Source organism: Pantherophis guttatus, chromosome 6 (assembly GCF_059756535.1).
Source record: "Pantherophis guttatus breed Tessera chromosome 6, ASM5975653v1, whole genome shotgun sequence".
Lineage (NCBI taxonomy): Eukaryota > Metazoa > Chordata > Lepidosauria > Squamata > Colubridae > Pantherophis > Pantherophis guttatus.
In genome coordinates, this window is record NC_142068.1 from 92595001 (window position 1) to 92617801 (window position 22801).

Consider the following 22801-nt stretch of genomic DNA (forward strand, 5'->3'; position numbering starts at 1 on the left):
GAGGCCTCAAGCTTAAGCTGATGTAAAATAAATTTTCTTTTTTATCACCAACATCCTCTTATCTCTTTCCATTTTAAAAAGAAACAAAGGAATCTCTTTTTAAAATACTTTGAGGCAGACTTTTAAATATCAATTTTTAATTCTTTGTTTTAACATTCTCTTTCCTTATTTTCTTAGGCACCGGCTTGATGTCCCAGAGAAAAAGTGGCATAAAAATCCTATTAACAAATACAGGTAGCATTTGACTTATGACCACTATTGGGATCCAAACATTTGTCGCTAAGCGAGGTGATTGTTAAATGAGCCACACCCAATTTTACAACAACTTTGCTTGTTGGAAGCCAGCTAATAAAGTCACATGTGGCGATCATGTGAATCTGGGATCACTGCAACCATCATAAATACATTCTGGTTGCCAAGTGCCCAAATTTTATCACGCGAGTGTGGGAACACGGCAGCGGTCATAAATGCAAGGACCGATTGTAAGTCATTTTTTCCAGTGCTGCTGTAACTTTGAATGGTCACCAAATAAATGGACATAAGTCAAGGCCCCCCTGTACCAAAGTAAAGGAAGATTTCCACATCACATCGCAACATGCTATCGAAAAGATCCATTCCCTTTTTTCAAAAAATGAACTGCATTAAGTTACATACAAAAACTGTTGTTGGTGCTGGTTACATCTCTTTTGTAAAATATAAGCCCTGAGCAATACAAGGAAGAAGAAACTGAGTCTTTTAGGGGCCTGGCCTATTTTATCTTGCAGCCTTAAAACGTGCCTGACTTCCCTTAAGTTGCATTTCTTCTCTTTTTAAAACTGTGTAACACAAAAGATACCCAAAGAACGTTATGCAAGCTACTAATCATATCCTATCTATTTGCATGCCTCATATTCGGGCTAAATATAAAATGCATTTTAAATTGGGTCTATTTTCTTGCTGTTTTTAAGCAGGTCGAAGCAGTCGTGAATCCAATTCCATTCTGCTAAAAGCAAAAAACTGTTTTTTTTCTCTGAAAATAATCAAATGAGGAATGCAGATAGCTTCTGTCGGTAATGTCGTTTCGTTTTTCTTTTCACTTCAAGACTTCAAGGAACCCTAACAAATCTCTTAATTTGAGCAAGATCCCAATCATGCTTTATGCTACTTGAAAAAATTAAATTAAAAGCAAGAATAAGTTGAATGATCAAAAGAAAAAAAAAGAAAGGTAATGACAAAAGACACTTGGTACATCCATCGTGGTTCAGATAGGCCAATAATACATAGAAGTTGTTTTAATTTGCAATAGAAATCAGAGGCCACCGTATCTCTTAGAAGTGTGACTAAGGAGCACATGGCCAACGAATACTATACAAAGTAATCTCAAGTAATCCACAGAAACGGTTGCCGGTTGTATAATTGTGTAATTCATATCCATAAAACACATAGGCAATTATAAGCATTGCTTCTTATCTTCATGCACATCAAGATATCATTATTTCCTGCTGAAGCTCAGACCGAACAAGAATCTCATTCTCATTTGCAAATAATTTGACCAAAGCTTTGTTTGTAAATCATTTGCCAAGGAAAGAAGTCCAGAACCCCTCCCCAAAAAAGGTATGAGTTTTTAAGAGCTCAATCATACACTCCAACTCCTGCAGCATGGAGATACACACACACACACCAACCATTAAGCAAAAATCAAGAACACGGAGACGTAACCTCAAACTGACAGGAGGGAAGTTCAAAAGCCATGTTTAGAAAGGATGATTTCACAGAAAGTGGAAGCTTGGAACCAAATTCCGGTGGAAGTAGTGGGTCAATCATCAGCAACCGAGTTTAAACATGATTGGGATAAACACGTGTTCATCATCCGACAATTTAAAAAATAATAAAACAAAACAAATGAAGCATAAAAAGAATAATTAAAAACAATAAATAAATCAGTAAATAAATGCATAAATAAAAATGTTAAAAAATGAAACAAAACAAAAAGCAAGCTCCAAGATGAGCCACTAGGTCATTTTCTACCATCAGTTTTTTTTTTTATGTTTCTATATTTCTAACAATTGGCAGATCTGTCCTCATTATATTGCCTAGGTCAACACCAGTCTATCATTCCAGGACATTCTGGCATGCCAGTGGTGTTTCCCCTTCTTTCCCAACACAAGACCCAGTTAGACATTCTAGGATACCTGGAGAGAAAGTCCAAGGAACCTTCAAAGATCAGCCATCTGCTGAATTCAATGATACCTGCCAGGTTTGCTAGATTAAGACCATCCACTCTCATCCAGATGCTCCATGGCCATGTTGACTGTGATTGTAGAGAAACCTTCCTGGTGTTTGGGAAGTTTAAACATGGGGATATCCATCTCATAGAAGACCAAACGCAGGTCTTCTAGGAGATCAACATATCCTGGGGCTACCACAAAATAAAAGTTCTGGAGAAGCCATGGGGGAACCTCCTTCCCCACACCATATACATGGCCATAGCTCTGCAGTGGCAGATCTGTTTCTGAGCTGGGAATCACATCATCCTACAAATATCAACCAAACGCTAAGCTTGCAGGTAGAACTTTTAAGCAACTCTTCTGTGAATTCTAGAGGGGAAAAGCCAACTCTTCCAGTAACAATTAAAGGAGAGAAGCCTCCTTATAAAGAACTGCTGTGTCCCCCTCCCCAGCTCAATTTTGGAAGAGAAGATGTCTGGAAAAGCAGATCACCTAATCCCCAGCCTCAGTTTAGACTTTAGAGGCTCTGGGACATGTGTGTGTGGGAGCTTCTGGTTTCCTTCTCGGAGTAGTCTGGGGGTGGGGGTGGGGTGCAATCTTAGTACTTAAGTGTTCTAAAGCAGGGGTCTCCAACCTTGGCAACTTTAAGACTTGTGGACTTCAACTCCCAGAATTGATTCTGGGAGTCAATTCAACTCCCAGAATTGACTCTTCAACTCTGGGAGTTGAAGTCCACAAGTCTTAAAGTTGCCAAGGTTGGAGACCCCTGTTCTAAAAGGTTGAAGATCTTGGTTTAAGCAGAGAAGTCAAATTCTACAAAGCTGATGAGGGTGAAACAGGGTGACAAATTCTGCTCAGAACAAAAATACTAAAAAGGGCATTATTTCCACAGTTGGGTGTATTCGTATTCAAGAAACTCTTTTCATTCCGAAAACAAGGAAATTGTGTTTTTTTTTTAAAGAAACAGATCTTTTTCTGAATCTTTTAAATCAATTTTTTTTCTCCGCTCCTAATATCCATTCTCATTTTGTTCTTCTTTTAGCAAAACCAGTTAACAAAGAAACCAGTTGCAAAAAAAAACCTTATGCAACAAAAGCTAAGCTATAACCACTGCGTCAAGCAATCCATTGACTAATATTCTCCCATATGTAAAGAAGATATTAACTATATATAGCGTTCTGCAACAATGTCTATGAAATTAGATATACATGTGCAGAGTTAAGCATATATTGATGACATACAACAACAATAAAAAAAAAAGAACAAGGAAGTTTTCCACTAAAGTGTAGCTTAACACGTATGTCCTACCTTAATAAGTTGAAGCTGAGGTCCAGCCTTTTCGCGATGCTTCCATATTTTTTCCCAAGGAATTCTGGAATTTCTTTGCAATCCTGGCCAATGTAAGACACCTGTAAGGGTGAAGAGCAGGAGAGATTATGTAGTAAATCCGCATTTTGAAATTTGGAGTCACCTCCCCATTTTTAGCAATCCTCTTGTAAAGCAAATTGCTGTAAACCGAAATGAATGTTTGAAATAATAAATTGCTATCATCGGCTGCATTACTGTTTTATCAAGTTCCATCACTAGGCTGATTTGAAATTTTGTAATTTTAAAATTAAGATGTTAATTAAACAGACAGCATAATTCCAGGCATCCTTTTATCCTAGCAAGGTTTTATTGTTCAGTTTATTTCATGTGGGTCTCAAACAGTCTGAAATGGAAGAGAAACAAGATTGCATTTCTTAGGCTCATTTTACAGGAAACTATTCGTAGGGAATCATGCATTTCTGTGTAATACTTCACTAAGTCTACGCTGGCGTTACTGCAATAAGCCTTGTGTAACACAAGCCAATATGATCACATGAAGTGTTTGGGTTCATTTACCTAAGGCCGTATGATGAATTTAAGGTAGAGAGCCACGTTTTCATTTAGACCTTCCTAAATTAGGGAAGGAAGGAATATGTGCTGATATAAATATATATAATAACATTAGACCATGTAAGTTTGACCAATGTAGTCATTTTTACTTGTATTAATATTGGTTTTGTATCAAAATGAATGACACTCAGATGCCACACTGTCCATGCAAGGATATTGATGATATTGATGCAGTTCTGAAATCCAATTTTTTTTACTACCGGTTCTGTGGGCATGGCATGTTGGGCGTGGTGTGGCTTGGTTGGTGTGGCTTGGTGGGCATGGCAGGGGAAGGATATTGCAAAATCTCCATTCCCACCCAACTCTGGGGCCAGTCAGAAGTGGTATTTGCCAGTTCTCTGAACTGCTCAAAATTTCCGCTACCAGTTCTGCAGAATCTGTCAGAACTTGCTGAGTTTCACCCCTGTATTGATGCATGTTTTAAAAATAAAAAAACTTTACCCCCCCCCCAAAAATAAATTAGAGCCTACTATCTTCGTCCCTATGATCTGAATCAGATAATATGGGTTCCGATTGCTCCCTCCTTCCTATGGTAGGAATCAGGAATAGCAATAGCAATAGCACTTATATACCGCTTTATAGTGCTTCACAGCCCTCTCTAAGTGAATTTACAGAGTCAGCATATTGCCCCCAACAATCTGGGTCCTCATTTTACCGACCTTGGAAGGATGGAAGGCTGAGTCAACCTTGAGCCTGGTGAGATTCGATCTGCCAAACTGCTGGCAGCCGGTGATCAGCAGAAGTAGCCTGCAGTACTGCACTCTAACCACTGCACCACCACGGAATAAGACAAGATGCTTTCCAACTTCTACAACAGTGAAACAGGGCCTCCATCCATAATGCCCATGTAAGGAACCAGCTGTCCCCAGGTGCTTTGGATTTGGGATTTAACCCTTGACACTTGTAATCTCCACATGCATGTAACCCAGGGACATACTACACAGGCAAGGAAACACTGCATTCTCCAATTTCTTCTACAAATACATCACATAGTAGAGTGATCATACTGTGGTATGAGACAAAAGCCTTTAAGGGGATACTAATTAGGGTCTTCATGAAAGGAATCATAGAAACACAAGGCTGGAAGGGAGCTTGGAAGTCTTTGAGTCTAATCCCCTGACCAAGGCAGGAGACCTTATATTATCCTGGTCAAATGGTTGTCTAGTCTATTCTTGAAAACCTCCAGTGATGGAATTCCTACAGCTTTGGAAGGCAAGCTGTTCCATTGATTGATCATTCTCACTGTCTGGAAATTTCTCCTTAGTTCCAAGTTGGGACTCTCTTTGGTGAGTTTCCATTCTTTCTTGTCCTGCCCTTTGATGCTTTGGACCAGAGGTCTCCAACTTTGGCAACTTTAAGACTTGTGGACTTCGAGAGTTCCTCAGCCAGCTGAGTAAACCCTTCAAAGGAGGATGCTTTGCACACTTTTTAAAGTCCTGTTTCAAATGTTTTGCACAATCCTGGTTAGTATCACATAATCATTTATAACTCCTCTGCTCACAACAGAATACCTTACGCCACCAGGCTTGAAATTTTGGGCTTAGACAATTTAGAACTACACCGCCTTCAGTCTGACCTAAGTATAGTACACAAAATTATCTGCTACAAGGTCCTACCTGTCAGTGACTACTTCAGCTTCAACCGCAATAATACACGAGCACACAATAGGTACAAACTTAAGGTAAAGCACTCCAAACTCGATTGCAGAAAATACGACTTCGGCAACAGAGTGGTCAATGCCTGGAATGCACTACCTGACTCTGTGGTTACATCCCCAAACCCCCATAACTTTAACCTTAGACTGTCTACTGTTGACCTCACCCCACTCCTAAGAGGTCTGTAAGGGGGGTACATAAGTGCCCCAGCGTGCCTACCATCCCTGTCCTACTGTCCCCATTTATTCGTATCCATTTCCTGAGTTCATATTCATGTTTATACAGTACTTATATCTGTTATCTCGTACGTTTGACAAACTAAATAAGTTAAATAAATAAAATCATCCAATCGAACCTGGGTTATACTTCTTTCATTGTGATTTAAATGTTTACCAATGCACACATCACCTCCACTACCATCATCATTGTCATCATCATCATCATCATCATCATCATCATCATCATCATTCTAGCCATTGTCTAACCACTTGCAGGATGAAGGTCTCTTCCTCATGTTTACAACCCATAGGGTCCCAAGCTTTCTTTTGCCAATTGGGCCCACCATACTTGCTGATGTTGTCCATCCATCTTATTTTAGGTCTCTTTTATCCAGTAGGATCCATTCAGTGGGAGCCTTGGTCCACCTGCCATCAGATCTTCTTGCTTTGTGACCAGCCCATTTCCATTTCCATTCTTTTACTCTTTGGATGGCATCTCATATTTTCATTTGTTCTCTAATCCACGAGCAGGTCTTTCTATCTTGTCTTGTAATGCCAAGCATGTATCTTTCCACAGCTTGTGGCTTTTGTGTCAACTGTGAGGTGAGTGTCCATGTTTCCCCGGCATAGGTTAGAGCAGGTAACACACACCGATCGAAAACTTTTCTCTTCAGGCACAGGGTGAGGTTGTTCTTGAAAATTATGCTTAAAATTACGCACATATTGAAATGTGTGCAAGAAAACAAGCTCAGAGAGCACCAAGGACCTCATACAATAGTGGTTGAAAGTTTAGGGGAAAATACAGTATATCTTTGAAATCTCCCATAAAATTTGTCACAAACTTAATAAGTAGCTTAGGAAAGTTGATCCAATGTTTTATATTTTTTTAAAAAATCCACCGTGATATATTTTACATTTGCAAGAATAATGTTGATAGGTTCCTTACTGGTTGGAGTTGTTTTAACAGCCAAGTAATCATACATTCAGTACAGAGCTCTATTTTTTAAGGGCCTTATGAAGTTTCCATTTGTCTCTGAAGCTCCATTACTCCAAGTTCCAGATAAAAACAAGAGAACAAGAATCAGGCAAGTTGTGTTTGGATGATATTTCATGTTTTCCAACATGCAATCGACTTTCCGTGACAACTTGCCGATGCATCCTCTAACTTTACAAATTGTAGTTCAGCAGGTCTTAAAATGATTGCAGACCGATACTGTAGTATTTCATCGGCTTTAATCCATCCTTCTTCAGTAACTTTATCTGAGAAAGAGATCAGTGACTATAGAGAAATAGTTTTATGGTGAATACATGAGCCGGAAAAGAAAAAGGAAAAAAACCCCAGGGCTTCTTATTCTTATTTTATTCCTTCCTTTTTAACGCATCTACTATCTTTTTTCTTACAATCAATTCTACTTTAGAACAAAAAAAGCCCAGTTCTTACAATATCCAGAATTACAAGGAGGAAAGATTCTTTCAGCAGAGATCTGAATGTCATTACTTTGAATTCTGCTCCAGAATTTTTTTAAAAAGATCTTCCGGTCATCCGTCAATCCACACCAGTGGTGAGTTTCAAAATTTTTTACTACAGGTTCTGTGGATGTGGCTTGGTGGGCGTGGCATGGGAAGATACTGTAAAATCTCCATTCCCTCCCCACTCCAGGGGAAGGTTACTGCAAAATCCCCATTTCCTCCCAATCAGCTGGGACTCGGGAGGCAGAGAATAGATAGGGGCAGGGGCAGTCAGAATTTTTACTACCGGTTCTCCGAACTACTCAAAATTTCCGCTACCGGTTCTCTGGTCAGAACCTGCTGAAACCCACCTCTGACCCACACCGCTTGAATCTCTATAAGCTTTTTAAAACCGACATACAGCGCTGCAAACTTTTTTTTATTAGTCTAGAAGAGAAATATTGATGTCAACTTCTCTTAATGGACTAGCAGCAAAAGTTCATCCATGGCTCTTCACATTTATTTTATTTATTTTAATATTTATTTTATTTATTTCATTATTTATTTATTTTTATTTAAGTGTATATGTCCACCCCCATTCATTCTCAGCGATTCTGAGTGGCTTACAAAAATAAAAAACCCATACAGGTCCTTTTAGTGGAAGTTACTAAGTTACATCCAAAGTTACAACGGCACAGAAAATAAGTGACTTATGACCGTTTCTCTCACATTTACGACAATTCCAGCATCCGTGTGGTTGCATGATCAAAATTCAGACGCTTGACAACTGACTCGTATTTATGATGGGTTGCAGTGTCCCGGCGTCAGCTGATCACATTTTGCAACCTTCTGACGAGCAAAGTCAAGGGGAAAGCCAGATTCACTTAACAACCTCCGGATTTTTCATCGGGCCCTGAAAACCTATTTATTTCAACTAGCTGGGCTGGCTTGAGTTAATTTTAAATTGATTTTAAATTGGGTTATTTTAATTTACGGCCAATAATATTTAATTATTTTAAATTGCTTTTAAATTTTGTATGTATTGTTTTTTACTCTGGCTGTTCACCGCCCTGAGTCCTATTCTGGAGAAGGGCGGTATAGAAATTTAAATAATAAATAAATAAATAAACCGTGTTACTAACTTAAGAACGGCAGTGATTCACTTAACAACTGTGGCAAGAAAGGTCATAAAATGGGGCAAAACTCAATTGTTTCACTGAGCAACACAAATTTTGGGCTCAGCTGTGCTTGTAAATTGAGGACTAACCTATATACTCGGTGCACTCAGTGGCGGAGTGGTTAGAGTGCAGTACTGCAGGCTACTTCTGCTGACTGCTGGCTGCCTGCAATTTGGCAGTTCAAATCCCACCAGGTACAAGGTTGACTCAGCCTTCTACCCTTACGAGGTTGGTAAAATGAGGACCCAGATTGTTGGGGGCAATAGGCTGACTCTAAAACTGCTTAAGAAGGCTGTAAAGCACTATAAAGCGGTATATAAGTGCTATTGCTATTGCTATACAAAATATTTAGGCTCATATAACATTATTCCCCCTTAGAGAGATTACTATAGTTATCTAAATTTCTAAGGGCTATTTTTCAAATAGCGTGAAGTATGCCTAATGTATATAGTTTCACTCTGAAGCTGGTATGATTAGAGTAGAAATCAGTCTATAGTACAGCTGTGTGTTTCTTTTTTCATTCTAGTTGAAATTGCTGGGATGTTTTATTTTCCTGTAGACCTTGGTCCCTTAATCCTGGCTGCTAACTTTGAATCAACTTGGAGAAGACCAATTTATCAAAAGCTGCAGAGTTATGGCTTTGCACACAATGTATGACTGTCTATGAACAGGTGGTGTAGAACAGCAGTGGGATTTGTCATCTCAGTCCAAACATACATATACATACATACATACATACATACATACATACATACATACATATATATTATGTCACAGTCGTGACCAAAATATAATACCTACTTGCTTTAAATTGAAATTCCATACCTACACAACATCTATCCAACGCATTCTGAGAAGAACTGAAATGGCATTACTTAGAAATGAAATCCATAGCAAAAGATTCCTATTCAAAACAAAGATCTATTAACTTTATACTTAAAGATAAGCAATATTATTCACCCCATATTATGGGACAAAATAAAACAATTTGGCATCTGAAGATCTGAAACAGAAACCACTCATAAAACTTACAAACATTTAAAGAAACTTAAGAAATTAGAACATAAAAAACCTCTAACCACAGCCCAGCATCATTTAAAACAAGTAGTATACAATGTTTCCAATAAAGAGCTAACAACAGCAAAAACAAATGTCTTAGCAAAGGGCTTTAACTTTGCAGTGGCACCTAAGAAAATCCCTATAGAAACCATCATATGCGAAGTTGAAACCAGCTTAAAGAAACTCAGTGCTGATGATGCTGATAAAGTTAGACATGATGTCACCAACATTCTACGCACTAGTAAACCACCTAAAAGCAACTTATCAAAAGAAGAACAAAAAGCACTACAAGTTTTAAAAAACGATAATAGCATAATGATATTACCAGCAGATAAAGGCAATGCAACGGTAGTAATGAACACAGTGGACTATGAAAAGAAACTGTCTGACTTACTTCAAGATGCCACATATAAACCCATAAACACAGACCCAATAACATATCTAGAAAAAACCACGAGGATAAAGATAAAATCAAGTACTATAAGTAAAGAAATCCAACAAACAATTATTCCCAGAGAAAAATCATCAAAATGTCCAAAACTGTATGGCCTCCCAAAAATACACAAAGATGGAATACCTCTTAGACCCATAGTAAGTTCCATAAGCTCACCGTTACAAAATCTAGCCAAATATCTAGCAAAACATCTACAACCTTATGCAGAATCTGCTGCTTCATATGTACAGAACTCATACCATTTCATACAAGTAATGAAAAAGCAACACATAAAAGAAAATAACTTACTTGTAAGCTTCGATGTTGTATCACTATTCACACAAATACCTGTCAAAGAAGCCCTGTCATCAATTAAAAACAAATATCAACTACCAAAACATATCGCAGATTTAACAGAACATTATTTATCCAACACATATTTCATACACAGAGGACAGAGATATAAACAAATAGAAGGTGCACCAATGGGATCATCATTATCACCGGTTATCGCTAATCTTTTCATGGAAGATTTTGAAACCAATGCTTTAGAAAAAACTGTTAACAAGCCAAAATTGTGGCTTAGATATGTTGATGACACTTTTGTGATCTGCCCGCATGGAAGAGATAAACTGGAAAACTTCTTAGTATATTTGAACAGCCTCCATCCCAAAATAAAGTTCACCATGGAGATAGAATCAGAAAATCAGTTGCCTTTCCTCGATGTATTAATTTATAAAAAATCTGATGGCACCTTAGGACATACCATCTATCAAAAGAAGACACATACGAACCACTATCTCAATGCTAAATCACATCACCATCCAGCACAAATAAACTCTGTTGCCAAAACATTAACCACAAGAACTAAACGTCTGGCTGATGAAGCACATTTACAAACAGAATTATATACATTAACTAACGTACTGACATCAAATGGGTTCTGTAGAAATAAAATCATCAGTATGATCCAGCATGCAAGACCCAGACAGAAGAGAAATCAACAAGAGGAACAAAACAATGGGAAAGCCATCTTGCCCTATATAAAAGGAACAACAGATAAAATTAGCAAAGTACTGCATAGACACAACATCAAAATCATATTTTGCACAGATAGAAAGACATTGTATATTCTGAGAAACCCTAAAGACAAAATAGAATTAGAAGATCAAGGCATATATGAAATCCCGTGTGCTTCCTGCCCCTCAACATATATTGGACAGACCAACAGAAGAATGAGTGTGCGCATCGAGGAACATAAAAACTCAGTACAAAAGAAAGAACACACATCATCATTAGTACAACACATAAATGCCACAGGACATAATATTAATTTTAATAACACAAAAACAGTTGCAAAAATAGAACATCTCAATGGCAGAATAATCAGAGGCCATTGAAATAGAGAAAAGACCATATTGTATGAATAAGCGTGATGACACTTCCCGTCTGCCTACTATTTGGAAACCTGCTCTCATAGACAGACGAATCTTAACACAAAATATAAACCAGAGATCAAAGGTTCATCAAAATGCCTGTGTTGCCACCAGTTCCAGCATAACTTATCCATTGACCCACAATCAAGGAACAGCCCTTCCACCCAATCAAAATACAGCTACGTCATCAGCCAATCAGAATACAACAACACTGTCGACCAATCAGAATACACCTTTGCCTCTTTTCATAGAAAAACGTCAGTTACGATCACAGAGTTTGCCCATAAGCATCAAACCGAGAACATCAGCCAGAAGATGACGAATGCGATTTCGTCGAAACGTTGCTACTATCCTTTTAAGGATATGTTTACAATTACACGGGAAGAAACCCGAGATATTAACTGTACACACATATATACCCGTGAAAACTTACATAGACAAATACACACACACACACACACACACACACACACACACACACACACACACACACACACACATATATATATATATATATATATATATATATATATATATATATATATGTCTTTGGTTATTCGGGTTTTCTCCCGCGTAAAATTGGAGGTTTCTTGGCGACGTTTCGATATAACCCCCCCAAGCACATCTTAGATCTGACCAACCACTGCCTATCCAACACATACTTCATCTATAATGGACAGAAATACAAACAAATAGAAGGAGCACCCATGGGATCACCCCTCTCACCTGTCATTGCCAACCTCTATATGGAATACTTTGAAACCCAAGCTCTAGAAAAATCTGATCACAAACCCAAACTCTGGCTCAGATATGTAGACGACACCTTCATAATCTGGCCACATGGGAAAGAAAAACTGGACAACTTCCTCACACACCTCAACAGCCTACACCCCAAAATACAGTTCACCATGGAAACAGAAGTGAACAACCAACTTCCCTTCCTGGATGTCTTAGTCTACAGAAAATCCAATGGCTCCCTAGGACACACTATCTACCAGAAGAAAACACACACAAACCGCTATCTGCACGCACTCTCACACCACCACCCTGCCCAGATCAACTCTGTAGCCAAGACACTCATTTCCAGAACAAAACGCTTAGCTGACGAACAACACTTAAAAACCGAACTACACACTCTCACCAATGTACTAACATCCAATGGATTCCAAAGAAATAAGATCACCAACCTAATCCAAAAAGAAACCCCCACTAAAATCCAAGACAGAGAACAAGAAAACGGCAAAGCCCTCCTCCCATACATAAAAGGCACCACAGACAGAATAAGCAAAATCCTCCACAAACATAACATCAAGACAGCATTCTGCACAAACCGAAAAATATCCACCATCCTAAGGAACCCCAAAGACAAAATTGAGTTAGAAAATCAAGGAGTATATGAAATCCCATGCACCGCCTGCCCCACCACATACATCGGACAAACCAACAGACAAATAAGTGCACGCATAGAAGAACACAAGAACTCAGTCAGAAAAGAGGAACCAACTTCTTCCCTGGTCCAACACCTTAAAGCCACAGGACATGATATTGACTTTAAAAAGACCAGAACTATCGCCAAAACTGAACACTTTAACAACAGAATAATCAGAGAAGCCATCGAGATAGAAAAACGCCCACACAGCATGAACAAACGAGACGATACCTCCCGCCTTCCAGCCATTTGGAAACCCGCCCTTATTGACAAACGAGTCCCTAACACGATGAATGACACCAGACCCACACTCACGAGAGCCACACAGGATGTCACCACCACACATCCACGCAGAAAGCAGACTCAAACCCACACTGATAATGAGCCACGACCAAGGACCAGAAGCCAGACCGCAGCTGCATCATTAGCCACTTTAAACCCCTCCAATCCATACATGAAGCAGACTGACACCCACCATGAAGAGCTCGCACGGCCACAAACACGAAGCCAAACAACAACAACGCAGCTCACCAGCTCAAATCCCCCTGCAACTCAGACTAAGCTGAGCACAACCAAGCCCCCACCCAAACAGAACACACCCCCAGCCAATCAGAGCACAACCAACCCCCCAGCCAATCAGAGCACAACCAAGCCCCTAACCAATCAGAACACACCTCCACCCAATCAGAACACAGCCAAGTTCCCACCCAATCAGCTCACACCCCCATTAGCAGTTAAAAGGAAGAGACAGCTGCGATCTCACATTGCTCCTGGAAGCACGAAGCCGAGAACACCAGCCTGAAGATGACGAATGAGACTTCGTCGAAACGTCGCCAAGAAACCTCCAATTTTACGCGGGAGAAAACCCGAATAACCAAAGACCTACATACAAACACCCGCGAAAACCTCAGAAAACACATATATATATATATACACGATCTCCTTTTTTTTAAGACCAGGACTAGCAAGGTATTTAAATTTAAACCAAATAACCATCCCTAAATTGAGGACTGTGTTAACCTAATATTTCACTTTCAACAACTGCCCTTGAAGAAAAATTCAGAAAAACATCTTATTCTTCAAGATTCTGTCCTTGTGGCCACGGAAGTGCTGAAAATATAATCCATATACTGTTGCACTGCCCAATTTATAAAAAGTTATGGCCAGGGGTGGGCTGCTGGGGGTTCAGAGGGGTTTGGGAGAACCTCTAGCTAAGATTCCCACAAGTCCATTCCTGGCTGACCCCGCCCACCCCGTCCCTCTCAGGAGTCCCCACGCGGCCCATTTTGGATGTAGGTAAGTGCAGGGCATGCACGGAGGCTCGGGGAGGGCGAAAAATGGGCCTACCGGAAGTTCGGGAAGTTGGGTCCGTTTCCGGCCTCCAGAGGATCTCCGGAGCCTGGGGAGGCCATTTTCACCCTCCCGGAGACTCAAGGAAAACCTCCAGAGCCCGGGGAGGGCAAACACACATACACACACACACACCGCCATGCTGCAGGAGGCCGACTAGGCTATGCCCACCATGGGCACGCCCACCCAGCAACCAATCAGAGAACCCCTTGCTAAAATTTTTGAAGCCCCCCCCCCGGTGGGTACAGCTATGTTTCATTACCCCCACCTATCAATTAAATTTCTGGGTCATTCAGACTTTACATACAAGTTGCTGTTAGCTGACCAAATACAATTCAGTTTCTGTGTGGCCGATTTTTGTTTTATTGTCTACAACATCCATTATAACCAGTCATACTAATTATTTGTTGTTGTTTACTTTTATCAAATTTCTCACTACTTCTTTAAGCAAAATGTTGCCACTGACCTTAGTAATTGGCAGAAAGCAACCCATACGTACAAAACGGTTATGAGCTTGGGAAAGAAAGCATCATGTTTTCATCATGAAATTACAGTACATAAAATTCTGCTCTGTAGGGCAGGGGTCTCCAACCTTGGCAACTTTAAGACTTGTGGACTTCAACTCCCAGAATTCCTCAGCCAGTTGAAGTCCACAAGTCTTAAAGTTGCCAAGGTTGGAGGCCTCTGCTGTAGAAGATCACGGAAGATTCAAATCCCCAATTTGCTGAGCCAAAACAATGTTGACGTTGAATGTTGTTTCAGATTGTTGAATCACTCTGATTCAACAATTCAGACATTTTCATTTGGATTCAAGGGTGTTTCCATTCAAAACCTATGGTAGTTTCACTTGAAAATTCTCTGCATATGACCTGATGATGATGATGATGACGACGACATGAAAATTCATTTCCAAAGGTTGATTCAATCGATTTGCCTTCCTTTATTTCTCCTGGTGTAATTTTCTTTGTATGAACCAAAATGTTATATCCCAAAGCTCCAACAAAGATGTTCTTCCGTATAAAAACATATAAAGAACAGTTGCAGGAACTGGGTATGTCTAGTTTGATGAAAAGAAGGACTAGGGGTGACATGATCGCAGGGTTCCAATATCTCAGGGGCTGCCACAAAGAAGAGGGAGTCAAGCTATTGTCCAAAATATCTGAAGGCAGGAGTAAGAAACAATGGATGGAAACTAATCAAGGAGAGAAGCCTAGGTTTGAGTCTTGTGGAGATCAGAATATGGAAACACTTCCATGAGAAGAGGACACATGGGGTCCCTAAAACCAGGGGTGCTATTCGGATAGGTTTTGGAGAACTGGTAGCGGAAATTTTGAGTAGTTCGGAGAACTGGCAAATACCACCTCTGGCTGGCCCCAGAGTGGCGAGAGAATGGGGATTTTGCAGTATCCTTCCCCTGGAATGGGGAGGGAATGGGGATTTTGCAGTACCCTTTCCCTGGAGTGGGGAGGGAATGGGGATTTTGCTGTATCCTTCCCCTGGAGTGGGGAGGGAATGGGGATTTTGCTGTATCCTTCCCCTGCCACGCCCACCAAGCCACTCCCGCAGAACCGGTAATAAAAAAATTTGAAATTCCACCACTGTCCAAAAACCCACCTCCCACCTGAATGCTTGACATGCCCCAATTAAAATAGCATCAGAAAAAGGATTCTTCGATCAACCGTTTTTTGTTTTTTTAAAAAAATTAATCCAGCCAATGCGTGCCCTCCCTCTTTCCTTCTCAATTAAGGGGGGGGGAAAGACCCTATGAACTTTTTTGTTCGCTGTTGAAATACAAGTTTGTGCAAGAATCTCTTCAACCCCTGGACTGTTTGGTTACAGAGCAAGACTGAGCTGTTTATTTTTATTTATCAGTACCATAGATATGTAGTTAATGAGAAAACAGCCAAGACATGTCAGGAATTTTCAAGTTTGCTACAGGTCTGAAAGCAGACAAGACTTACTCCCCCACCCCTAAATGTGGGCGAACAACCTCTGTCCCCATCATGCTGATTCAAGGAATCATTCTGTCTGAAAAGAGATTAAAGAAGGAAGAGCCTTGTTAACTCACAAATTGCCATCTTAATGGCTACCAACAACCACAAGCTACCAAAATATCTTAAGACTGCCAGACCCTGGCTCTTTTATGAAGAGTACAGATAGTCTTCAAATTACAAGCATTTATTTAGCCACCGTTCTATGTTACAGCAGCAATGGGGGGGGAAGATGGCTTGCCACCATTCCTCGCACTTAAGACCAGTCCTTTTACTTAGGACCATCAGAGCATCCTCACACTGACGTGATCAAAATCCAGATGCTGGGCCACTGGCGTGGATTTACCAACTGGGGTCATACGATCACCAGCTTCCCAGCCAGCTTCCCACAAGCAAAGTGACAGAGTGAAGTTGGATTCACTTAATGATGACGTGATTCACTTAACAACTGTAATAGTTCGCTTAACAACCATAGCAATAAGAAAGGTCTCAAAAATCAGATGCCATTTACTTCAACAGTGGTCTTGTTTAGCAATGGAAATTCTGCTCCCAATATAAATGGAAGGCTACCCGGAGATACTGAAAAGTTTTTGAGTTTTTTACAAATGTATTCTTATTCTTAGAGAACGAACCACTGAAAAGAATGATACTGAACGTGACACTTAAGAGAGGCAATAAATTCCCTTTGGAGAGCAACAAAAAGCAACTTACACCAAACTGTCATGTTGTAAGAGTAGCACACTAGTAGTTTTGCAAACATCGTGCCACAAAAAACCACATTAACCTTTATAACTAACCCTGAGCCGCTTTCCAGAACTGAATTTGAAATGGATTGCTAGTGTAACAAAATAGCAACAGCACTTAGATTTATATACCGCTTCACAGTGCTTTTACAGCCCTCTCTAAGCGATTTACAGAGTCAGCCTGTTGCCCCCAACAATCTGGGTCCTCATTTTATCCACCTTGGAAGGATGGAAAGCTGAGTCAATAGCACTTAGACTTATATACCGCTTCACAGTGCTTTACAGACCTCTCTAAGCGGTCTACAGAGTCAGCCTATTGCCCCCCAACAATCAGGGTCCTTGAGCCTAGTGAGATTCAAACTGCCAATTTCCTGTCAGCTGGCAATCAGCAGAATTAGCCTGCAATGCTGCATTCTAACCACTGTGCCACCACCAAAACTCCGGCCTACAGATCAGGAATATTCTAGAAGAATAATCACTGACCTCAGAAAAGTCCTAAACAAAGACCACTACAGATAGTCCTCGACTTATGACCACAGTTGACCCGCAAATTTCCATGGCTAAGCAAGATAGTTATTGGGTTTTGCTCCATTTTGTGAACTTTCTTGCCACCGTCGTTAAGCGAACCATTGCAGTTGTTAAGTTAGTCGCTGTAGGTAAACCTAGCTTCCTCCTTGACTTTGCTTGTCAGGAGGTCACCAAAGTGGATCCCCGAGACACTGCAACCGTCATAAATAGGAGTCAGTTGCCAAGCATCTGAATTTTGATCACATGACTCTGGGGATCCTGCAACCAGTCAAAAGTGGATTTTTTCAGTGCTGTTGCAACTTTGACCGGTCACTAAACAAGCAGTTGTAAGTCAAGAGCTATCTGTACATATTATGCAGCCATTAATCAAGGATTATTGCAGGATTGTAATTGAAATCTGACTTTCAATCCAAAATCAACAGGAAAGCAATTTAACCCCATCTTCAATATTGGAATCATAATGGAAATGTTACAATGTTATTATATTTTTTTTTAAAAAAAACTTTTTAATCTGAAATCATTCCTGATTTAAGTTAATTTCATTGATTATATTGTACACCGGCCAGTGCCCCTCTCGGAGGGAGATGGGAAGGTAAAGAAATATGAAATATAAATAAATATTTTGGCATGGCAACAAAGCTTTAGCTTTTTTAATCTTCTTTTTTTTTCTTTTTTTGTTTATTTATAAAAGATGTAATGGAAATTGTGAATTGAGCTTGTGAAAGGAATGTAAGCGTGGTAACCATCTATGACCGGATCGAGATTTTTGCTCTTGAAAGTTATGTTTTTATGTTTAAATTTGAAAAAATAAATAAAAAATATTTACAAAAAAAAAAAAAAAGCTTTAGCAGGGGGCAATTGGTTTGAACTTGGAGTACTCACTTCTAAAGATCTAAGTGCCTGAGCCCACACTGTAACAAAATTGCCAAAAAGGCATTAAGAGTTGTTAACCTAATCTTGCGTAGCTTCTTCTCTGATAATGTTGTACTACTAACTAGAGCATACAAAACATTTGCTAGACCAATTCTTGAATACAGCTCATCTGTCTGGAACCCGCACTGCATACCGGACATAAATACAATCGAGACTCCAGAGATATTTTACAAGAAGAATCCTCCATTCCTCTAACCGCAATAAAATACCTTATGCCACCAGACTCCAAATTTTGGGCTTAGACAACTTAGAACTACGCCGACTTCAGTCTGACCTAAGTATAGCACATAAAATTATCTGCCACAATGTCCTTCCTGTTAATGACTACTTCAGCTTCAACCGCAATAATACACGAGCAAATAATAGATACAAACTCAAGGTAAACCGTTCCAAACTCGATTGCAGAAAATATGACTTCAGTAACAGAGTGGTCAATGCCTGGAATGCACTACCAGACTCTGTGGTTTCTTCCCCAAACCCCCAAAACTTTAACCTTAAACTGTCTACTGTTGACCTCACCCCATTCCTAAGAGGTCTGTAAGGGGCGTGCATAAGTGCACCAGCGTGCTGTCCCTGTCCTAATATTCCGTTTTACTCTTACTCTTTTCATGTATTCAGATTATGTTTATACTTTTTATCTGTTATATTATATGTGCTTGATAAATAAACTTATGATTATGATTATGAGTATTTCAAGTTATTTTAAGTTATTGTGAGTCCTTCGGAAGAAGAGCGGTATAGAAATTCAGTAAATAAATAAATAAATAAGTTGGGAAGTTGTTTGTAGGTACAATTGGGAGATTCTACACTGGAGACAAATTCTTTGTGTCTCCACTCACATTTGGCCAATAAAGATTTGGCCAATTCAACTTCGAAAAACCACTCTCGCTAGGATCTGTAGGTAGTCCTCAATGTACAACCACAACTCAGCTCAAAATTTCTGGGGGTCATTTGTTGAGTTTTGCCTCATTTTGCGACTTTTCTTGCCACCGTTATGCATTTATGCCTAGCACTACCAGTTGGGTTAGTTAGAGAGACGGTATTCTCCTTCCCCTTTCCTGGAATGCCATACAATTAGTCCTTGACTTACGACCAACATTTGAGCCCAACATTTCTGTTGCTGAGACAGTCGTTAAGCAGGTTTTGACCCATTTTAGGATCTTTCGTGCCACGGTTGTTAAGCGAATCGTTGTTAAGCGAATCGTTGCAGTTGTTAAGTGAGTAGCACGGTTGTTAAGCGAATCCAGCTTCCCCTTTGACTTTGCTTTGTCAGGAGGTCGCAAAAGGGGATCATGTGACCTACACACACATACACTGCGACCGTCATAAATATGAGTCGGTTGCCAAGCGTCTGACTATAAATCGGGTGACCCTGGGGATGCTGCAGACGTCGTAAAGTGGGAGCCTCTTTTTTTTCAGTGCCGCTGTAACTTTGAACGGTCACTAAACGAACCGTGGCTTAAGTGTGACAAGACTCCAGGAAGGGCTTCTCAAAAAGATGCTTGTGGAGGAGGAGAGGAACGTCTGGATGGCCTCCGTAGCCAGCAAAACCGAGGAGAGCAGAGAGCGCGTGCGCGAGTCCAAACTGACCGCAGCTGTCAGAAGGCGCGTGGCCCCTTTCGGGAAAGTCCTTTATTTCCCGCCCTTTGCCGCCTTTTCCTCGCGCCCAGCAGGTTGAACCCCGCGACGAGGGAGGGGGGAAACGGGGCGGGGGGTGAGTGAGAGGCGTGGAAAAGCGCGGCTGAGGGAAAAGGGGCGGTGCTGAGGGAAAGTTTGGGAGCGCACGTGCGCTTCGGGAGCAGCCACAGGTGGCTGAGGAAGAGGAGAAGGAGAGAAAGAGGAAAAGGGGCAAAGGAGGATGAGGAAAGGGAGAGGAGAAAGAGGAGAGGAGAAAGAGGAGAGGAAGAGGAAGAGGCGGAAAGGAGGGGTAAAGCAGAAGGAGAGGAGGAGGAAAGGAGAGTTAAAGCAGGAGGAGAGGAGGGAGAGGAAGAGGAGGAAGGGAGAGGTAAAGCAGGAGGAGGAGGAGAGAGGAGGAGAGGTAGAGAAGTAGAGGAGGAAGAGGAAAGGAGGAAAGGGAGAGGAGAAAGACGAGAGGAAGAGGAGGAAAGGAGAAGTAAAGCAGAAGGAGAGGAGGAGGAAAGGAGAGGTAAAGCAGGAGGAAAGGGAGAGGAGGAAGAGGAGGAAAGGAGAGAGAAAGCAGGAGGAAAGGAGGAGGAAGGAAGAGGTAAAGCAGGAGAGGAGAAAGAGGAAAGGAGTAGGCAAGGGAGAGGAGGAAGGGAAAGATAAAGCAGGAGGAAAGGAGGAGGAAAGGAAGAGGAAGAAAGGTGAGAGAAAGCAGGAGGAGAGGAGGAAGAGGAAAGAAGTAGACAAGGGAGAGGAGGAAGGGAAAGGTAAAGCAGGAGGAAAGGGAGAGGAGAGGAAGAGAAGGAAAGGAGAGAGAAAGCAGGAGGAAAGGAGGAGGAAGGGAGAGGTAAAGCAGGAGAGGAGAAAGAGGAAAGGAGTAGGCAAGGGAGAGGAGGAAGGGAAAGATAAAGCAGGAGGAAAGGAGGAGGAAAGGAAGAGGAAGAAAGGTGAGAGAAAGCAGGAGGAGAGGAGGAAGAGGAAAGAAGTAGACAAGGGAGAGGAGGAAGGGAAAGGTAAAGCAGGAGGAAAGGGAGAGGAGAGGAAGAGAAGGAAAGGAGAGAGAAAGCAGGAGGAAAGGAGGAGGAAGGGAGAGGTAAAGCAGGAGAGGAGAAAGAGGAAAGGAGTAGGCAAGGGAGAGGAGGAAGGGAAAGATAAAGCAGGAGGAAAGGAGGAGGAAAGGAAGAGGAAGAAAGGTGAGAGAAAGCAGGAGGAGAGGAGGAAGAGGAAAGAAGTAGACAAGGGAGAGGAGGAAGGGAAAGGTAAAGCAGGAGGAAAGGGAGAGGAGAGGAAGAGAAGGAAAGGTGAGAGAAAGCAGGAGGAGAGGAGGAAGAGGAAAGGAGTAGGTAAGGGAGAGGAGGAAGAGGAGGAAGGGAAAGGTAAAGCAGGAGGAAAGGGAGAGGAAAGGGAGAGGAGGAGGAGGAAAGGAAGAAGAGAAAAGGAAAGGTAGAGGAGGAGGAGGAAAGGGAGAAGAGGAAAGGAAAGGGAGAGGAGAGGAGAAGGAGGAGAGGCCAGGGCTCCCTCAGGGCAGAGCGGGGAGCCAAGCGCGGGCCGGGCGAAGGCACTTACTTGCGTCCCGTTCACCAGCCGCCCGGCCATGGCTGCGCTGCCTGCGCCCGGGGCAAAGGACGGCGGGGCTGTCGGAGCGGCCGGCGGGGCGGGGCGGGGCGAGGGGCGCGGCCGGCCGGCCAGCTGCAAGTGGCCTCCCGGCTGAAGCCCCTCCGGGATGCCGCTTCCTTGAAGGCGGTCAGCTGATCGCCAGGCGGAAGAGCCGCTGCCGGCGCTTAGGCGGGCTGCTTGCTCAGCCGGGCGGGCTCTGCGCTTCGCTGCGGGGCCAGGGGACCTTCCGGGTTTGGGGAGCCCCGGGAAGAGGGGAGGGGGCTGGCCTCGGGGAGGGGGGGAGCTCCGTCCAGGCCCAGCCGGGGTGGGGTGAAGATGGGGGCGCCTGCCTCGTTTTTCTCCCCCCACCCCCTATTTTACACCTCCAAGACGCCTCTAAAACTTTTCAAAACTTTTTTTGGCTGCCAATCAGAAGAAGAAAAAATGCCTGGGTGGTCGGCTGGCTGCTGGCCTTTGGTGCCCTTTCAGTGAGGCAGCTAGTCCTCGACTTTACAACGGTTCGTTTAGTGACCGTGCAAAGTTACAACGGTGCTGAAAAAAGTGACTCAGGACTTTTGTTTTCGCACTTAGGAATGTTTTTCGCACTTACAGCCGTTGCAGCATCCCCCAGGGTCACGTGATCAAAATTCAGATGCTTGCCAACTGTTTCAGACTTACGACCATTGCTGTTTCTCAAGGTCAGGGGATCCCCTTTTGCGACCACCTGACAAGCAAAGTCAAGGGGGAAGTCAGATTCACTTAACAAACGGGTTGCTAACTAATCAACTGCAGCGATTCGCTTAGCAACCGTGGCAAGAGAGGTCATAAAACGGGGGCAAAACTCACTGAACAAATGTCTCAACCGCAGAAATTTTGGATTGGATTGTGGTTGTAAATTGAGGAGCATTGTATTGTAAAGAGGAGGAAGCACACCTGATGGTTTCTTCCTTTCAGACCCGTCTCAAGCTCACCTGCCAGAGGGCTCACAATACACCTGTCCAGAGTACCAACTTTGTAAGAGCTCAGGAAACAGTG

At 41.8% G+C, this 22801-nt stretch overlaps 1 protein-coding gene across 1 annotated transcript in view; it reads right to left on the reverse strand.

Annotated features, from left to right (window-relative positions):
- LRMDA (leucine rich melanocyte differentiation associated) overlaps positions 1–22390 on the reverse strand; it is a 1044508-nt gene extending 1022118 nt beyond the window's left edge. Inside the window, exons 1-3 of the mRNA XM_060694129.2 lie at positions 22377–22390; positions 21737–22010; positions 3516–3616 (exon numbers count right to left, since the gene is read on the reverse strand). Coding sequence (XP_060550112.2) covers positions 3516–3616; positions 21737–22010; positions 22377–22390 — 389 coding nt within the window. The remainder of the gene's footprint in view (positions 1–3515; positions 3617–21736; positions 22011–22376) is intronic.
- Between the last annotated feature and the right edge of the window lie 411 nt (positions 22391–22801).